General features: G+C 34.3%; 1 protein-coding gene across 4 annotated transcripts in view; it reads right to left on the bottom strand.

The window, feature by feature from the left end:
- Positions 1-19,172, bottom strand: part of LOC149559441 (AP-1 complex subunit gamma-2-like) — a 110,852-nt gene that overhangs the window by 72,533 nt on the left and 19,147 nt on the right. For all 4 annotated transcript variants that reach the window (XR_016365154.1, XR_016365153.1, XM_089833340.1 and 1 more), the window contains 5 exons: positions 18,171-18,473; positions 17,790-17,931; positions 17,176-17,349; positions 14,572-14,748; positions 13,999-14,153 (listed from right to left, as the gene is read on the bottom strand). Coding sequence is in view for 2 of the 4 variants with exons in the window: in XM_089833340.1 (XP_089689466.1) it covers positions 13,999-14,153; positions 14,572-14,748; positions 17,176-17,349; positions 17,790-17,931; positions 18,171-18,473 (951 nt within the window). In the remaining 2 variants the exon portion in view is untranslated. The remainder of the gene's footprint in view (positions 1-13,998; positions 14,154-14,571; positions 14,749-17,175; positions 17,350-17,789; positions 17,932-18,170; positions 18,474-19,172) is intronic.

Genomic DNA, 19,172 nt, shown 5'->3' with positions numbered 1-19,172 from the left:
TCAAACATGAAGATTTTTTGTGTTTCTACAAATCACAAAGTGGGAGGTTCGAGAAGTTGATGTCAGCATGATTGTAGGCGAATAGCGGTAAAAGCAAGTATTTTATATGATGTAAAGTTTAGCGGTTCTTTGTATAGCCAATTTATAAGGCTTTTTTGTTAGTAAAATTAGTGTTTAGATTTGAATGATGGGCCTATAATAGATGTAATTGGGCCTTTTTGTGCGAAATCCTTGTTTATCTAATATCAATAAACTATATATTATTACTAACCAAAAAACACAGTATATAAAATTATTATTGATTATTTGACTATTGAATTAGGTGTTGTTTAAACTTTCCCTTTTATATTTATTTTTTGTCTTTGCTCCAATACTACATAATCTAAAAACATCTATCTTTTGATACCCTAAATATCAATTAAAATATTTATTAAAAAATTAGAATTACATATAGATTAGAATTCAAATCATTATCAACATAAAAATAGATTTACATTATACATAACTATAATTATAATATTATTTTAAAAAATATAATATATAATACTATTGAAATTTTATAAATATCCTAATTTTTTTATTTTAATATTATTATTTCTTAAAAATTAAAACCATTTTATAATTACTATATAATTTTAAAGTCATGAATAGATTATAAATTTTATAAATCCTAAATTTTTAATTAATAATATATCCTCTACAATTGTGAAAATCTTGTCGATAACAAAGTAACGAGACTTCGACCCGACCCTGACTTAGCAAGGGTAATGTTGGTTCCCAAAATTGCGGATTGGAAATCCAAGAGCCTACCACTTTTCCGATAGGACTTCTCAATCAATTCTGGCCAACGAACGGGAATACTTCTCGATTCCCCTGCACTTCAGGCTCCGCTACACCCAAGCAGGTAAACCTTCACCTCAAATACTGACTGTCTAGTTCAAGGCTTTTCTATAGCGAATTTGAACTTCTGGAGTTCTTCAGCTGGCAAGGTCTTCGAACTCAATTAAAATGAAAACCAGATGCTAGATAATGGTTCAATAATAAAAAGACCAATGCCTCTGCTCATCGGGGCAATAGAGTCAACTTCAGTGAATTTTCACGTACAACTTCATAAAGTTCTTAAGCACCTATACTGCCAACAATTAAACAATCAAGATGCAACAAACCAAATATTACGCAATCTTAAATTAGTCTAGATTGAATTTTAACTCCTTTGGTATGGAGACAAACTGGACACAAATACGGAAACAACTATATATTTCACAATATTTGTGATGATCACATTCAAGATGCTAAATGATGGTGTCCACTTCTCTGATATTTGAATTGTATACAGAATTCCCAAAAATAATTACAAAGGACTATTCATCTGCAGTTTAAATCTCTGTGTCATTTAATAATAAACAAAAGACATTTTATTTTATTATAAAAATAAAATAATGGAATTTATATTACGAAGTCATATTAAACTCCTTATCCCTCCATAAAAAATAATATAAAATACTTCTTCAAAATATCAAATTTTTTTTTTGAATGTTTGATTGCTTAGAAATACATCTTCTATTTATATTCCTCATATTCAAATGATGTGACTTCTAGCGAAAACCTATCTTTCAAAGTTTTGCACTTCTTCAATTATTTAATCGCACCTTTTCTTGATCAAAACCATCTTTAAGATATTTTAGCAAACTAAGCTTCTTTCAGGAGGCTTCGAGGCTTCAATTAACTCAGGCACACCATGCTTTATATTTAAATTGTGTTATTTCATAGAACATTCTTCAAACTCCCGATGCCAGTATTTCCAAACGATTCTGACATCATCTGAGGGCTAAGTATTGATTATCAGGCCTTTCAAAATAATGTTTTTACTTTAAAATATTTTTCAACTGCTGCTCATGTGTAAGACAAATCAATCTTTTAATGATTGATGGCAACAGTGATTCATTGAATTTGTTTATTATGTTTGTGTAGCCGTATATTGACTTCTTTGTATTGGACGAACCTTTCTTTAGAAATGTTCGATTCTCAACCACATTCAACCCTTATATCATCGTTTGTCTCTACTATCAAATATGGATTGAATTTGTCTTCTTTTATTTATCATTGTCTTCAAACAAATCGCATATAAATTTGTTTCTTTGCATGATGTGGCGTTTTTAGCCTCTTATTTATTTCTATTTATTATCACTTCATACATTATCGGTAGCTGTCTATTTACTGATATTAAATCATAGTAGACACAGTTTGTCTTTACCTAATATTTTGTCTTTATTCTAATTTGTCTTATGTGATTTTATTTCCGATACAAACTAGTATCTCTATCACTCATGGAACTTTCTTTTATCTTTAAATAGGACAAACTAAATTTGTCTTTTCTAATTTTGTCTTATCCAAGCCTCATATTATTGTTGCAGTCCATTCGATACCTGTATCTTTTGAGTATATGTTTAAGTATTCCTTGTTAAGTATGCATCGTGCTACTGTCAATGCTTTCCATTAATACTTTGACGTAACTATTTGTAAACTCTTTATCATTGAGTCTAATTTATATTTTTCTTTTATTGCTTCAGGCTGAATCATTTTACTCGGCATTATGTTCTATGTGGGCCATCAAAGAATTTGACCATCAGGATTTCTGCTATCTAAAACAGTCACTGCTATTATAACACATAGTCAATCTGCTACCACACATTGTTGTCTATTTACTCCTATAGAAAAGAAGTTGCATTTATTATTGGTTTTTCTTATACTCTCAACATCAACAACAACGTTTTATGAAAACTCCAACATCAAATCGCAAATGAAGGCTCAATTTTTTGCAAAAAATCAGAGCTCCATCAAGTAACTCGACTCGTGACCCGGCTCGGACTCGCCCATGACTCAACAAAGTGACAAAACCCTTAAAATTTAGAGATTTTTTAGGATTTAAAGAACATTCTGTGCACCCATTATTGAATAAAGCTTAAAGACAAGTACATCATGAAATAGACGGTAATTTGATCACATACATCGATTACATAAGTACAAAGGTAAATTACTAAATAGTAGCTGAAGGAAATAGCAAACATGATTGGAGTAATTTATAAATGATGTAACTATCTAGGAGGCATAACTCTCTAAACTTGATAAACACTCTATGTGGTATAATTTCCTAGTTCCAAACTATATTTCATAATTTAGTCAACAAAAATTTGTGTCGATGTGGAATCCAATTGTAAACAAAGAAGCATACATGAATGTAATAAACATGATGTGCACAGGCTTGGCATTAATTGTATATTCCAAAAATAGCTCCACTTGTTCTAGGGCAAACTTTTCCAACCGGTGATGGCAATGGTCTAAATTACTATGCTCCACGGAGTTTTTGGGACGGGGACATTTTAGGGGACGAGGACATGTTTCCAGTATGGGTACGGGTCGAAGCCAAAATTTAGGAGACGAGACCTCAAGGGACGGCAATTAAAAACATAGGGGATTTTTTTATATATAGCCACAGAATTCAAATATGCATATCACAACATTGATAAATCATTCACCATAGACATTTTAGAAGATCAATATATGGAATATTATAAAATGGCAAATATTAAGTACTTCCATTATAACAATATTACATACATATATAGCAAAAATCAAAATGCCAGCTCCAAGTATCATGCTGAAATCAGAATGAAATAAAGAGAAGTCCAACTAAAATAGTTAGAAAATACTAAATGCAATCTTTCCTCACTAAGCACAATCTTTCCCCACTACTGCTACTACTCTCATGTTTTTTTCTTCCTCTTAGCAAGTATGTCAAATCTAAAAATGATTAGACGAGTTAGTGTTTTTATGGACCAGATATGTATTGCATATTTTTATTATGTCTTTAAGACGACTAGGGGCCGTGCGGACAGCGAAAAATAGAAAAAAAAATGATTTTTTGGGGGCATTTTGCCTTTAGCAGATTAGCTGGAGAAAAGGGGACGGCCAGCAGTTTCAAGGATGGATAGGGGAGGACAAAACCGTCCCCAATACTGTTGGCGGTCTCCAAGTTTCCTGTCGAAAAAAATTGGCTGTTTCGGGGATGTTTCCGAATTTGCCAAAAAGGGGACAACTCAGGGGATGGCCAAAATCCGTCCCCGTGGAACACTGGTCAAAAATGTTGGATGTCCATTATAGGCCATATATACAAAATTTTATTTTACATACTCTTGCACAAAAGTTATTTTTTGTTTGTGTTCTTGAGCAATACCATTTGATAAAAGCTTGATAACCAATTAAAGGTTGCAACCCATGCTGTCCAAATTCCAACCAATAAAAGGCTTAAAAGAGGTCCTTATGACTACATGCAATTGAGTAGTCCAAGCTAGACCTAAAAATAAGATTCTTATACTGGGTGCTACCACAAGAAATGAGACCCATTGCATGTATCCAAAGTAAATGACCCTAATATCCAACATCTCATGAAACTTTTGTTTCATTTTGTTTACAAAATGGAGTTTGTTTTGCGTGGGCAATTTTCATTGGATGGGTACCAATTTGATCCATTGTTCACAAGTTCATACTAGCTCAAGGAGTAAGTAGACACCCAAATCATTATCTGTAACCATTCTTCTTAAACTTTATGAATATTGTGATCTTTATGGCCTTCATATAATGTGCACTTTCTTCATGAGGAGGTTGTTTAAGACTCCCATACATTGTACTCTCTCTCAACATTAATCACTACCTCACAAATCCTTAGGAAAAAATGTTGCCCAATGGTTGCAAAATTTTATTATTTTTGGAGTCCAAACTTGCCCAGTCGTGGCCAGATCACGGGCATCGTGACCTGCGAGTCAAGAGAGTCGAGCAAATCAGCCCAATTGACCCGCCGAATCAGGGTCACGGGTCATTTTGACCCAGCCAAGGTAAATTGACTCGCCGACTCACCTGACGCAAGGTTAGTCTCATCACTCTGGTTGATAAAATGGTCATTTCTAGGCAGAGTCAATTAATAAATTTGATAATTTCTTTCATTCCCCATATGGAAATGATTCCATGAACAAAATTATTTTCCAATGCACAATAGCATAATAAATTCCCTTACAATCGTAAATACTAAAAATAAAAATTTCTTAAAAATTAAAACTATTTTATAATTATTATATTCTTTTTAAAGTCATTAATAAATTATATTTTATATTTGGTTCAATTGTTAGATTTCGTAATTTGTAAAGGCAACATATTCTAATGCAATTAATTGATGTCCGAAAAAATGGTAGGTTTGTTTCAATATATGGGCTCTTTGACAAGATGGTGTACTTTGAATATTTTAACATCTAAAAAAGTTAGATGAAAATGGCGGCCGATTGGAAAAAATTTTGTATGCCAGCAGCATGAGACAATTCATAGGAAAAGCCTATCAGCTAAGTATTATCATATATTATAATCATGATAATATGTTGAGAAAATATTATTTGTGATAACTAATGTGAGTTAAGATATTAACAAGAGACATGTCTCTTAATATCATATACATTCATTGAGAGGGTAACTTGAATCACACAGAAACAATAACTGCTATTACAAGTTACAGCAGCAACATATCATATAGAATCTGAACATACATCGGGAGAATCACAATTAAAATTTTATTTCCAATAAAGCTGATCAAACCTTAACATGGTATCAGAACAGGTCATTTGCTGGAGATATTTAGAGCACATGGTATTCATTTATCTAGGTGCAGCAGAAACACACATATTTATCTAGATGAGATACACTCATATTGATGTCACTGATTACCTCAGCTTCCGGTTGTCACAACCACCATATGTCGTTCATCTAAAATTTCAGTTTAAGCCACAAAGTCAAGCAAATAAGGTGGTTAATACATATCATCTCATACGTAGAAAGTAAAGACAAAAGGACATTGCCAAATCAAAGTTGGTGTAGGTAGTAGAAAGAATATGGCAGAGGCTATTTGAATGAAAACATATAATTGTGGAGTCAATGGAGAAAGCTTGTTGAAGAAACTGGAAATTCAGCCATGAAATTCTATAATTTACTAAGGGGAAATTCTGGTATTACAATTCTATCTAATTGAGGCACTATGCTGGTTCCACCCCTAAATGATTGCAATATCAGATGTTGTCAATAGGCGAATTCTTTGGAGAATATCGGACTTTACAATGTAGCGGGTGTAGATACCTTGAACCGCAGGGAATTTGGTCATATGTGTGCATTCTATTCGAAATAGTCAAAGACAGTCAATTACCCTTGGCATGATTAAGGAAAATAAAGAAGTCTATGCTGTGTATTGTTCCCAGGAAGAATACAGACTTATCCACCATGACTGAAAGAAGGAAATAGAAATTGATTCTGATATGAACTCTTGTAATTTTGATTATGATAAAACTGAGTGCCAGTCTTTATTCAAATCACGACATCCGTGTATGGGATTTAGATGCAAGACCTAAGTTTGTAGATTTTTTTACCATAAACTTACATCAGATCGACTCGCTATACCTTTGCATTATCTAGCCACTGCTGGTAATATTGGTGTTGTCAATATCTTTGTGGGATCTTCATTACTGAATATGCTAGTTGCGTGGGACCTTTGCTGAAGCATTGTTCTTAATGATATTATGTTGGTGCATGAACAGTTGGTGAAGACCTTTTATGTTGTGCGTGGAATTCTCAATGATTACAAAGTGTTTTCATTTACCACCAAAAAATGCATATAATAACTTACGAGTTTCATGGAAACGATTCATTATGTTATCAAGTTATCTTGGGGATATCACTTGTTGTGTGGGATTTTTGGACATAATAGTTCTACTCTTTGTGCAAATATTGTATGGTTCAAATTTTTCTTTGGAAACACCATCATCATCGGGCAGTGAAAGAATCACTGTTAAAAGCAAATATCTGAAGAGTTGTGGTTGAATGCTGCGTAAATGTCGGTGGTACCATTTAAATCCAATTCCGGAGCCTTTGGGTGCAACATAGAGGTTGAGTTATTGTTACCTTTGGAACTTGGAGATATGCACAATATAATCAATTGAAGGTTTCCATAGTGTGTAGAAAGTTTGGACATTTGAGACAGGTCGTAGGCAAGAGTTCTGGGAATGTTCGTTGACTATGGAACCATGAGAACAGCAACATCATTCTGAGAATAGCACAAGTTTGTGACGGTTTGTTCCCCTGTAAATCGTGGATGCAGGCTGAATGAAATTCATATTGAGAGATGTATGGCACGCCCATGCGAATATGAACCATGGAATCTTTAATAAGGCTTCAACATTAATTATTTCTTCATTTGATCAACTCAAGTCAGATGGTAACCTGAGTCTTAAATGGAGCTTATTATTGTTGGGGTTCAATCTGCAATTTGGGGATAAACATGTTATTAGAATTAGATCAAGCAACTGTAGCTACTATCTGCCGTCAATGCATATGTTGTATGAACAGGACGTTTACCCCTTAGTGAGATTGACAAATTCAAAAGGATTTAGTGTTAAAAGAAAGCAAGCCATATGACTAGAGGGCCTACCCGGATTGAGAACACCAGGAGTGGTGTCATACAGTTTCAAATTTCTCTTTCCAATTCAGACACTGAACAGAACATTGTGGTTTCTGATTATACAATGACAGACAGGAATTTTTGAAGGAAGAAAGGAACTATATTCTAAGACAATAAGGAAAAATTAAGGCCATTAGATGCAATGTGCGTTGTTGAGTCAATAGAGTATTTTGCAAGATGTCGTCACTGATTTTTTGATGCAAGGCAAAGATTTTACTGAGGGATGGTTCAGAGGGAGCCACATCTTTATGAAGATTTGTTATTGCATTCTTGTCTATGAGACGAATAGAATGAAGGTGTTAACCCTTGTAGTGCATTCCTCTAAAATGTAGAAAATTGACCTCTCAGCCCTCAGAGAAAATGGAGGAAATACGTGTAAAGAGTTAAGTATTTCATACTGTTCATTTATTCATACATTGATTAGAAAATCATGTGTGCAACTGGCACTGATATTTCACTCCAAGATAAGTTCTGCAAACTATTTGTAATCTCTCTCTGATATGATTTCAGGATGGAACTCATTTATAAAAAAGAACTTGATGCTTGAAGTCGTGGGACTGAGTTAATGACTGAAAACATTTCTTCAAAGAGGAAATAACATTCAGAGGGAGTCTAACACATCAGTCAACGGTAAAAGTCAAGAAGTTGATGCATGTACTTGGCTTGTTAGAAGGGAACCTAGTGTAGCTAAACCTGGGGATGAATCCAGTTTATTACATCCACTCATGTTACTATGGAAATAGACAAGTACATTTCTGTACAGGAAGTTGCTCTTACAAACAATGTTGTGATTATTGAACTAATAAATCATGTGCCTGATGTTGGGTCTCTTGGAACAAGATATATTCCATGATTTAAGTATATGAACAAGGCATTTCTCTGTAATAGAGGGGGCAACTTAAGGATCTCAATTAATATCTGACAATATTGAATCAGAGAGAGTAGACCATGTCAAGATGGATTCTCTAGTGATCAAGAAACTGTAGGAGCAGAGGACTATGAATCACGAGATGAAGTTCCATGTGTGTAGACTGAAAGGCCCTTATGTAAATGCCTAAACCATATATGGATACATGGAATGCAATTCATTCATTGTACATTATCATTAAAGATCTAACAACTGATATTTTCTCCAAGCCTTCTGCCAAAGTGAAATTTGTACATTATTCAAGACAAGCTTGGAGTTAATGACTGGAGCCCTTACTAAGAGGGAGGCTCAACATAAGTTATTAGTTGAGATGTACTTTAATGCATCCTTCTCTGCGAGAGAGAAGTTTGAGGTGAAAACCTTGTTCCACCCTTTGGGAACATTCATGGTGAATCCACCCTCTAATATGGTTCATGGTGGAAGTCATGTGAGTTATTACGTGAAAACTTCTTGAGAGGTGATGATCTTTCAATAAGTTTACTTGTGGTTACTATTGTAAGTTGACGATTCTAACAATTGTTTAACCTCTATCATGATGGATATCATTTGGTTGATGTCCCTGGAAATCATGATAGTACATATCCCTTATGTAACCTTTGAAAAAAAATTACTGAGATATGGCATGGTGTATACTATGAGATGTAGTATAATATTGATTTTTTTCTATAACTTTATATAACACAATGGACAAATGGTAATTTGTATGTAAAATTGTCATGTTTTAGAAGCAATATTTTTTCCCAATGGCTTCTCCTAATCCTCAACCTAATCCTAAGTCTGAGAGACAAGGTCAAAATGTCAAGGCTTGGAGATATATTGAAGAATTTCCTGGTAGAACGAGACTGCAAACAAAATGTAAATTTTATAAAGAAATTAATCATGGTGGCATAGCTAGATTTAAACAGCATATTGTAGGCATATGTAGCCATGATAGAGCCATGTACAAAAGTACATATAGAGGTAGTTTGGTTCCGTTATGGCCAATTAGAAACATTTGACCAACAAAAGGAAACAAAGAAGAGGCAATTGGAGGAATTAGCTCATTAATCCACATCTGCATTTGCATATGTAGGTTGCGTTGGAGAGGGTTCTTCCATGCCTCCCTCTCATCCTAGTGCTACTGCTTCTGCTAGTGCTCCTGTAGTCCGAAAATCTAGGTTGGGCAATTATTTTTGTGCCATGCACTAAACTTGGTGTACAACCGTCACTTAAGAGCATGGCTTGGAACAAGGAGGTCCATGGTGCTACAAGAAAATCAATTTGCAAGCTTTGATACCTTCGCAGCATTCAATTTGTTGCAGCCAGGTAATTATTTCTTATTTGATTGCTATAAATTTAGATTTTACAATTTATAGTTTGACTTTGAACTTCTAACCCATACTCATTTCATCTATTTGTGACAGGTCTCCTTACTGGCAAGGTATGATAGATGTTGTAACCATTTGTGGGGTAGGGTTTTAAGCCCTTACTAAAGCTAAGTTAACCTTTAATCTTACATTACAAATTAGTAACCTTAATCTTTCTGTATTTTTTAATTGTATGTGTCAAAGCCCTTTGTTAGAGTTCTCCACACGGAAGATAGGGATAAAACCCCAATGGGGTATCTTTATGAGGCCATTGCTAGGGCCAAAAAGGCTATCAAGAATTATTATAATGGCAACTACCTTATATTTATTTCATTTAAGAGATCATCGGTAAGAGTTGATCAACCAACTCCACCAACCCATTCATGGAATAGGGCACTATCAGAGCCCTCGATTTTTCTTCTCAAATACCAATGGAGAGGTTATTGAGGGCCTCACTAAATGAATTGATAGCATAACACCTTAGCTTGAGATGAGAGACCTCATTGTCAACGAAATACAAATGTTACCAGGAATCAAGGGGTAGTCTCTTATCTTCAAAGCTAGCTAAAAGAGAAAGAACCACTCAAAAACTACGCATAAAATAATTTCCACATGCATCTTACAAGTTACAAATCCAACTTTACAAGTTTATAACAACAAATATTTTATTAAATATTTGTTTACTTTACTTTCTAACTTCTGCACAGAATTGGTGGACAAATTAGGGTGAAAAAAATGAGTGGAAACCCTAGTCATTGAAATCTGATAAAAAATCAGATTTAGGATTTCACTAGAAACAAATGAGGCCCCAAAAAAGTCTCTGAAAAAACTGATTGAAAAAATCCAATGTTACCCCAGTACTAGGGTATGTCGGGACGACAAGACGTCAGAACAAGTTTCCGGGACGAGGGGAAAATGGCCCTCATTTTTGAGACAGCAGGGGGACGGCTAGGGGACGATGGCGGGGGAGGACGAGGCAGGGAGGAGTGTGTGTTGTATAATATACATATAGAACTTGAAATGCTTGTTATGAAATGATGTTTCAGTAGAACATACCAGATTAAAATACTTGAACATGGCCAAATTGCAACATGAACTAGAACCATTGAACATTCAACATAGTAACATATTACATACCCGATAGTAACATTCAAAAAACAAAAGTCAAATAGAAATCCAAGTCCCCATACTCGCGGCAAGGTGGAGGTGGTGATACTTGGGTATGTGAGTACCCGGTGCGGGGACGTCTTGGGAACGAGTACTCCGAGGTTTGGGAGGGGATGCGAGTCCCCGTGTAACACTAAAAAAATCTCAAAAAACACGTTAGAATTAAAAGAACCGAAGAACACGATTTGATTGACCAAAGAGAGACTAGGTGTGGGCCAAAAATCACGAGGGTTGTTTGTGTTATCTTTTTTTCGAATTAGAAAGCGAGCAACAACAAAATAAGTCTAGAGACCCATGGAGGGGGGCTTCCTTAAAAATAGAGTGAGTGGTTTGAGAATTTTTTTAGAAATATTTAAAGGTGAATGGTCCCATTAATTTTTTTGATTTTTTTCAGCTTTAAAATTTTAGCTCCTACATTTTTGGAAGCTAGTGGTCCCATGAATATAACTTGAAGTATTTAAATGAATGATATCGTTGTTTTATTACTATCATAATTAAATTTTTTAAATAAATAATAGATTGTTGACATGTGGCAGAAAAAATCCGCCAAGTTGTTAGGGCTAAATTCAGCCCCTAAATTCAGCCCCACCCCATTTTCACCTGCTCGAATTGAGAAGGCTAAAAAGTCGAAGCTACAATTTTGTAGGAAAAGATTCCAATTAAACCTTTAACCCCTGCCAAAAAATTACCATGGAGCTACCCGCTCCACAAAAATAGAGCCCAAGCCCCTCTCATGGGACCCTAGCCTAAGGGCACCGAAAAAAAGACCCAAGGGTCACCAAAAAAAATATTGAGATTTTTTTCTTTTGTGCAGCTGCAGTAAGATGGCAAAGAATCAAACCCAGAACAGTAGGCTAAAAAACAAAAAAATGAGCCAGGCAATGGCTGAGAAAGAAGGAAGTTTGATCTGTGTTGATTGATGAAACTAGGAAAATCGTGGCCAAAAAACTTGTAGAAGACACCAAATGAATTAAACAAAAAATGCGGACTTCCCTTTTTTTGAAAAATGCAGCACAATAATTCTGCGCAGGGCACAAACTAATTTTTTGGATGATTCAATCAAATTTTCATTGCAAAAAAATTGCCCAAAACTGACCACTCTAATAAAGAAGTTTTAATTTATTTTTCTTCATGTGTTTGCCAAAACATGAATCATAGAAAATGTAAACTCCCAAAAACTTTGTTCTAATACCATGTAACTTTAAAAAATGAAATTGTCTACATGATTACATTAAACTAAGGAGACGAAGTCTACTTAAATACAAAAGTACAAGGCAAAAATCACTAAAAATAGCAGACTAAACTTTAAAGCACTAAAAATATCTGAATCTAAATATAAAACCTAAGATGAACATTATAGTAAATATAATATTATTTGAATAGATTTTCTCTTGCATATTGTAGCAACCTTGTAATATATCCAACTGTGAGTGCATCCACACCAAGAAGAGGAACAAAGTAGCTCATAAATGCCTCAATGACCTTGTCATTGCACAATATAACCTTCGGTTCTGCATAAGAAATGTAGAGAAATATTAGATGATCCAATTGATTTAGAGGAGAAGCATTCATAAAAAGATTGGATAGGGCTGGATGAGTAGCCTTCTTTATTTATCGAGGCTGAGATCTATATGATTTGGGAGGGCCAAGGGAGTGGATTGGATGATCCAATTGATTTAAAGGAGATAGATCAATAAAATGAGCGGTCAGGGCTGGATGAGTAGCCTTATTTATTTATCAAGGCTGAGATCTATATGATTTGGAAGGGCCAAGGGAGTGGATTGGAATTGTCATTGGATAGCATCGAGGAGGATGAAGCAAATGAGAGGTTGTTGCCACCTGAATTACAACAAGCATGGAGCTCAAGCCACAACTTGTCTCATGCCAAGAGTAGTGGAGGAGCCACAGCAGACTCCTACGACTAGACCCTCTAGTTCTACCCCTTCCCTAGTTTTCACTAGAGTGGGAGGAGGAAGATGTAAAAAGTTTTAACATAGACTATTTACTTTTTGTTTTACAAAAACAATTGTTTCTGCTTGTTTCTTTTATGTACTCAATTATTGACTCATTGGATGCATCTACTCATTGAATTTTGGGAAAAAAGCATCCAATAAAACATAAGCAAGTTTTAAGGTTGTCAAGTTTCTGCTGAGTTCTTGCCATGTGAAGGGGCATGTTTTTTTCATAAAAAGTTATTAGTAGCTACCCACCATATATTTTCTTCATATAAATCATATTTGACTAGATGCATAGCAGTAGGCAAGCATGCTAGCGTGAAGATAATCATACAAAATGTCTAATTGCATCAATTGTTCAAAACTTCAATCCATGGGAATTGATCCCACCCACAATTAGCAGAACTTTGAATCTCTAAGGAACTCCCTTAAGCACATGAAAACATGTTTCTCCAGTCCTGGGAATTTTAACAACCAAGTGCAATCACACAATAGACAAGCTCCTGACTGCTGAGTTTCAGAGTTTTGCCAGGACCAGTTGCCCAGTGATCATTGTAGTATGAAATGCAAAAAGTGTCTCCCTCCAAGGCATTCTCTCTTTTCACAGCAATATTCATAATCAGTATTTACATTTTCTTTTCAGAAATCAAATTAGGCAATTAATAGTTTTACTAAACATGGCAAACTTACAATATCGGTCAATTTTCAAACTTAACCACAAAATAGGCAGATGCAATCAGATGGATACTTACAAATTAAAATCATTTACTGTGCAACCCTGGCATACTCAGTTATTTATCAGAATACTGAGATGCTATACATAACTGTGATGAAACTAAGTGCAACAAAAAATTAATTGCATAAAAGTATTAAAAACTGTGATAAATTGCACCATTATAATAATTACATTGGAACCATAAATACAGACAAATGAATGTTTTGGATCTGTTGTCAAAATAAACTCTCAAATTATTCTTATGTTGATCAGTACTCATATAACAACAGAAACTATACAAAGTTTAATTGAAATGTGAAGCTTTTGTAATTGTTTACCTGATGTTATTGTCACGATTTGACAAAAAACGACCAAGAATGTTGATAGCAAGCACACGGAGTCCACCTATGGCTTCAATTGCCATTATAGTTTGTACACACTCATAAAGTATTGCATTCCCAGCATTCTTGTTGGACTCGGTATTGGTGGCTACCTAGAAGAAACATATAGTGGTTTTCTTGAATATGACTTGAACATCTAAAAAAGTGTCTATTACATTTTGTTCATGATTACCATTCAAAGAAAAAAGTCGTAATCATATTAAGTGTTAACTCTGACAGAATGGTGAACTATTTCCCAGAGACGCCAATACATACTATGTAAGAATTAATCCATATTCTCAACAAAGTAGCACCAATATTCAAGTAAGAAAATTAGATAAGTAAGAAAATTAGGAAGTTCAAAAAATATCAGAATCCAAAGCAAGTCCATTTTGGAACGAAATGACAATGAAGTATTTCATTGACCAAAGCTTCACTTTCTCAACATCTTAAATTAGTATGGGATTTCAACACATTAGGTAGCAAACATAATATTCTGTAAAGATGACATGATGGAAGATATGTGCTTACTTGAGCCAGAATGTCACTCATTACGTCACTTGAATCTGCATCCCCCTTTCCTAAAATGCGAAGGAGCCGAAGAACTCTTATTTGCAGAAAAGGATCCGTAATTCCACCAACATCATACTCAGGTGCGTATCCACTTGTGATCATATTCTTCAGAATACGAACTAAATCCTTTGTGTACTGCAATTTAATAGTAAAATAAGACATTTAAATCTCAGTAACTTACAAACTGCTGTAGAACATATCTTCCCCCCCGTACTTAGACATAATCACAAGACACCTGTAATTATAAACTAGTAAATGGAACCTTAAGATATTTAAATCTCAGTAACTTACAAACTGCTGTAGAACATATCTTCCCCCCTGTACTAGACATAATCACAAGACACCTGTAATTATAAACTAGTAAATGGAACCTTAAACCAAGACAAGCTCAGCATGCTTGGAAAATCTTTGAACTTAACCACGAAAAAATCTTCCATCTAGCTAGATAAACATTGATAGATCCTACAGAACAAATTTTGCCTAAAGGTTGCTATAATCACCATGCATAAGGTAATATGCAATGTTACATGGATTTGTGTAAACGGTAGTTGGCAGGGTGTGAATGGGTAATAATCATGACCTCTGGGATATTCACTGGAATCTTCATGTGCATTAAGATTTGCAAACATGAGGATTAAGTGTCATATGAATCAACTGATGCAATTATAAGTTTGTGAAACTAAACAATCTTCATTACAAATATCAAAACAATAATATCTTCCTCATTCACTGATATATATATGAAAATAGAAGTACATGGATAAGGACTGTTGTATTCACCAACTATTAACCAAATCACTTTGTTCCAGAAGTTTCACAAACTAAAAGATCCTATTTTTGACAAGAAATAGAACTTAGCATTTGTAACTTTCATGCATAAACTCATTACAGGCAGATAAGCCATAAAAATGAAATTCATTTGACATACCTAAATGTATTTAGGTATCTCGATAGCAAATTTAAACATTATAATGGAAATAAGGTTGACAAAGGGGGAGTTTGACTATATATATATATATATATATATATGCCATTTCACCTATTTTCAAAAGCATATCTCTAAAGACTTCTTTCAATTAACCCTGCATCATATTTTGAAAATTTTGGCAACTTCCAAGCAAACAATCAACAAACACAGGAAATATAAAAATTGACTGAAAATAATTTTTGACCAAAAAGCCAATCATTGATTGTGAGGTGGGAGATTTTGGCAACCTCAGCACATGGGTCACTTGCCCTACAATAACCAGACTGCCAAACATATGAAAATTCAAAACAATTCACTCCCTTGTGATGAAACCTAGACTAAACCATAATGTGCACAACATTGACACAGAAAAATGAATGTGTAAATGGAATCAGTTGCTTGTCTTTAAATCATGAAATGAAACCCAGCAAATTAAAATGCCGATATAGTGATAACAATTTAAGCAAAGAAAACATCTACTGTAATTTTGTACAAAGTATGTCTCAAAAGAGAAACCAAGTTCAGACCAAAGACATCAATATAGATTCAATGTTGCCAATTGCTCTCAAATTCTTGTTAAGCACAAAAATCTTGACCAAGTAAAGCTAACCTTTACATCTTAAGTCTTCGAATATAAGAGATGCAGCTTGTCCATCCAGCATAACCTAAAACAATTTTTCATTTATGCTTTTCAAAAAAATTAAATAAACAGTGATTTTTTTACAGTTTCATTATTGACTAAAAAGAACAGTCAGCTGGATTGCACAAAGGGCTTCTGTGGACTACGCATCTAAACGGACTGAAAGAATTTCAAAAAATTTGATGTTTGTAACTTCTGATCACAGGGTAGCTTTTACACTCAGTAAAACAAAACTTCTGAACTCCACGATTGAGACAGACTTGAGATACATTTATAAAAAACTGTTACACATTCTTAAGGACTGAAAACAAGCAACAACAATAAGCCAGATTTGAAACACAATTTGGAAAATGTATAAACCACAATTTGGATATAAAACACAACAGAAAAAATTATAAGAGGTGGCAAAATTAGCTAATGCAGCTTGAAATCAAAGCCAATTATAGTTCAGATTTCACGGGTTCAGATGATTTTGTTGATTTAGCACTCGCTAACTTAAGCTTCCAAACAACAGAATTAGGAATTTCAACAATCTAATAGAAAGCAATGAGCATTCTTAAAGACTTAAAACATCCAACAACAATCTATCAGACTGCAAAGATAGTTTGAAAATTTGTAAACCAATATTTGGATAAAGAACACACTTAAGTTTGTAGAACGGATGAAAACTGAAATTCAGATGTCATAGATACTCAATTGTTTATGAAAGACATTTGCATGGTAAAAGTTGACATACTTGTTTCATTTTCATTCAAAACTTGTCGTAGATAATTATTTATGAAAGACATTTGCATGGTAGGAGTTGACATACTTGTTTCATTTTCATTCAAAACTAACTCTAGTATTGGCCTAAAACTAGAAAAAGAAATAAAGGAAGCCAGAAAACATCTGGCATGTCAATTCTAGCACCCAATTTTCAAACATATAAGTAAAAATCAATGAATTGTCATCTTACCTTTCTTATAAAATCAAGGGCCTCAGTACTTGCTTTGCAGAGCTCTGTGCAAAGCTGAATGCCAGCAATTAGGACTCCATGATGTTTTTCACTAAGCAAAGCATTCGCAGGTTTCATGAAATTCTCCGCGAGATCTGGTACTTTACGTATTATTCGTACAGAACATAAAGCTGCCTACAACACACACAACAAAGACAGCATCACAAAATATCTGAAATGTGTCAAAGTGTGTAAACTATATATGAATGTTGTACACCCAATGAACACAAGAGGCAAACCTGATAGCAAATTCATAATATTCCAGTTTTAAAGTGTTAGAATTTTATCAAATATTGAAGTCGGTGCTTGAGAAAGAGAATAAAAGTTATCCAAAGATTGACCACATGATTATTCACAATAGCATGACATGTGACATTTCATATCATTTTCAAAAATAGAGCATCAAAGTTAACTGGCTTTAGAATGGTTATATTATTATCTATTACCAATCCGGAAATCATGTATTAGTCTATCTATTGACTGAAATCACAGGAGAATCAACAGCAACAAACATGGATGCCAAAAAAAAAAAAGTTAAAACATTTCTTGTAGTCACAACTATAGCCCAACATTACCTTTTTGCGAATATTGGCATTGCTATTTTGAAGAAGTTTCTCAACTTCCGGGGCAAGGTCACGAGCCATTTCAGCTGAGCATATGTTTCCAAGTGCACAAAGTGCAAGCCCAACTATGTACTGGTTCACATGATTCAAATCCCTAATAAATGTCAAGAAAGTTGCAGAAGTATTCATGATGAAAACTCAGGTATCAAGTAAGTACTTTTAAGAGTCTTACAATCATGGGCTATGCTGTCATTAAAAACCAAAAACATAAAAGGGTTCATAGACCTTCCAAGAATAGATGCACTGAATAATACTTGATAAAAAGTTGAATGACATGGAAACAAATTGCTTGTTAAAAAAGCCTGTGGAGAGATTCTTTATGTAGCAGGATACTGTTTGAGAGAATTTGTAACCAGCATTAGTACTTCCTGCCTCTCATCTAGAAGCAACATGAGGCCGAGATATCCTATGCGTTTCTCGGGGAAGCCTGCAGATGCTATCAACTTCAGGCATTCCATTTGCCCAAAATGTGTGGGGTAGCCAAGCATGTGAATGAACATGAGCTTTGCCAGATTACGATGCCTATAATCTGGATCATTTTCACTAATTGAAGTACGTATTGCTGCACACTCCTTTCTGACAACAGCGCGCTCCTCAGCAGCAGTTTTACAGGCACGGATGGCCCGGATCATGTCCCTGTAGAAGGGGCATTAGATTGATACAAATTTTCAATGCAATGCCATGTAATATCAAATGTCATACAGTAAAACAGTTTAAAATATTGAAAAAAAGAAATTGATTCATTTTATGCTTCTGCAAAAGAATCACTAGAATAAATGGGTTGGCCAACCACTCTGCCGCTCTCTTAGACAACCTAAGTTTTATGGAGCTTAAATGGTTTTGGGAGCTTCAGGAAGTGCAAATAAAACGTGGCATTTGGAAAATTAGTAATAAAACAAGTATAAGCAATTGCAATTAAAAAATGATATATTATCAATGCACAACAGTATCTACTGACATCATGTATAGGCAGCTTAGAATGTACTTAGGTGCTTTTATCATATAGTTCTCCACCAAGTAAGCTCGTTACTTTTCTTAACATATTTTTGAAGTAAATTATTGATGTATCATTTTTGAAAAGTTATCATCAGAGGTCACACAAAGTATTGAAATCATCATTCTATTGCTGGTATTTATAATTGCTGTAAATTTGTCATGACTCTCTATGGATGTCAAAGGGCATGTAGTGCTGAATGAATGTCACTAATGGTGAAGACAACATAGTTTATGTCAATGTTTGTGACAAAAGTTTTGAGTGTCAAGGACATGAATACATCATAAGAGGCAAAGAACCAAGTAAGATATATGAGAGATGAAAAGATATGCTAAATTAGA

Source organism: Cupressus sempervirens, chromosome 5 (genome assembly GCF_028749045.1).
Source record: "Cupressus sempervirens isolate cs-2001-9-10 chromosome 5, ASM2874904v1, whole genome shotgun sequence".
NCBI classification, from domain to species: domain Eukaryota; kingdom Viridiplantae; phylum Streptophyta; class Pinopsida; order Cupressales; family Cupressaceae; genus Cupressus; species Cupressus sempervirens.
Note: the sequence above shows the minus strand (reverse complement) of the source record. Positions and strands in the feature narration are given on the sequence as shown.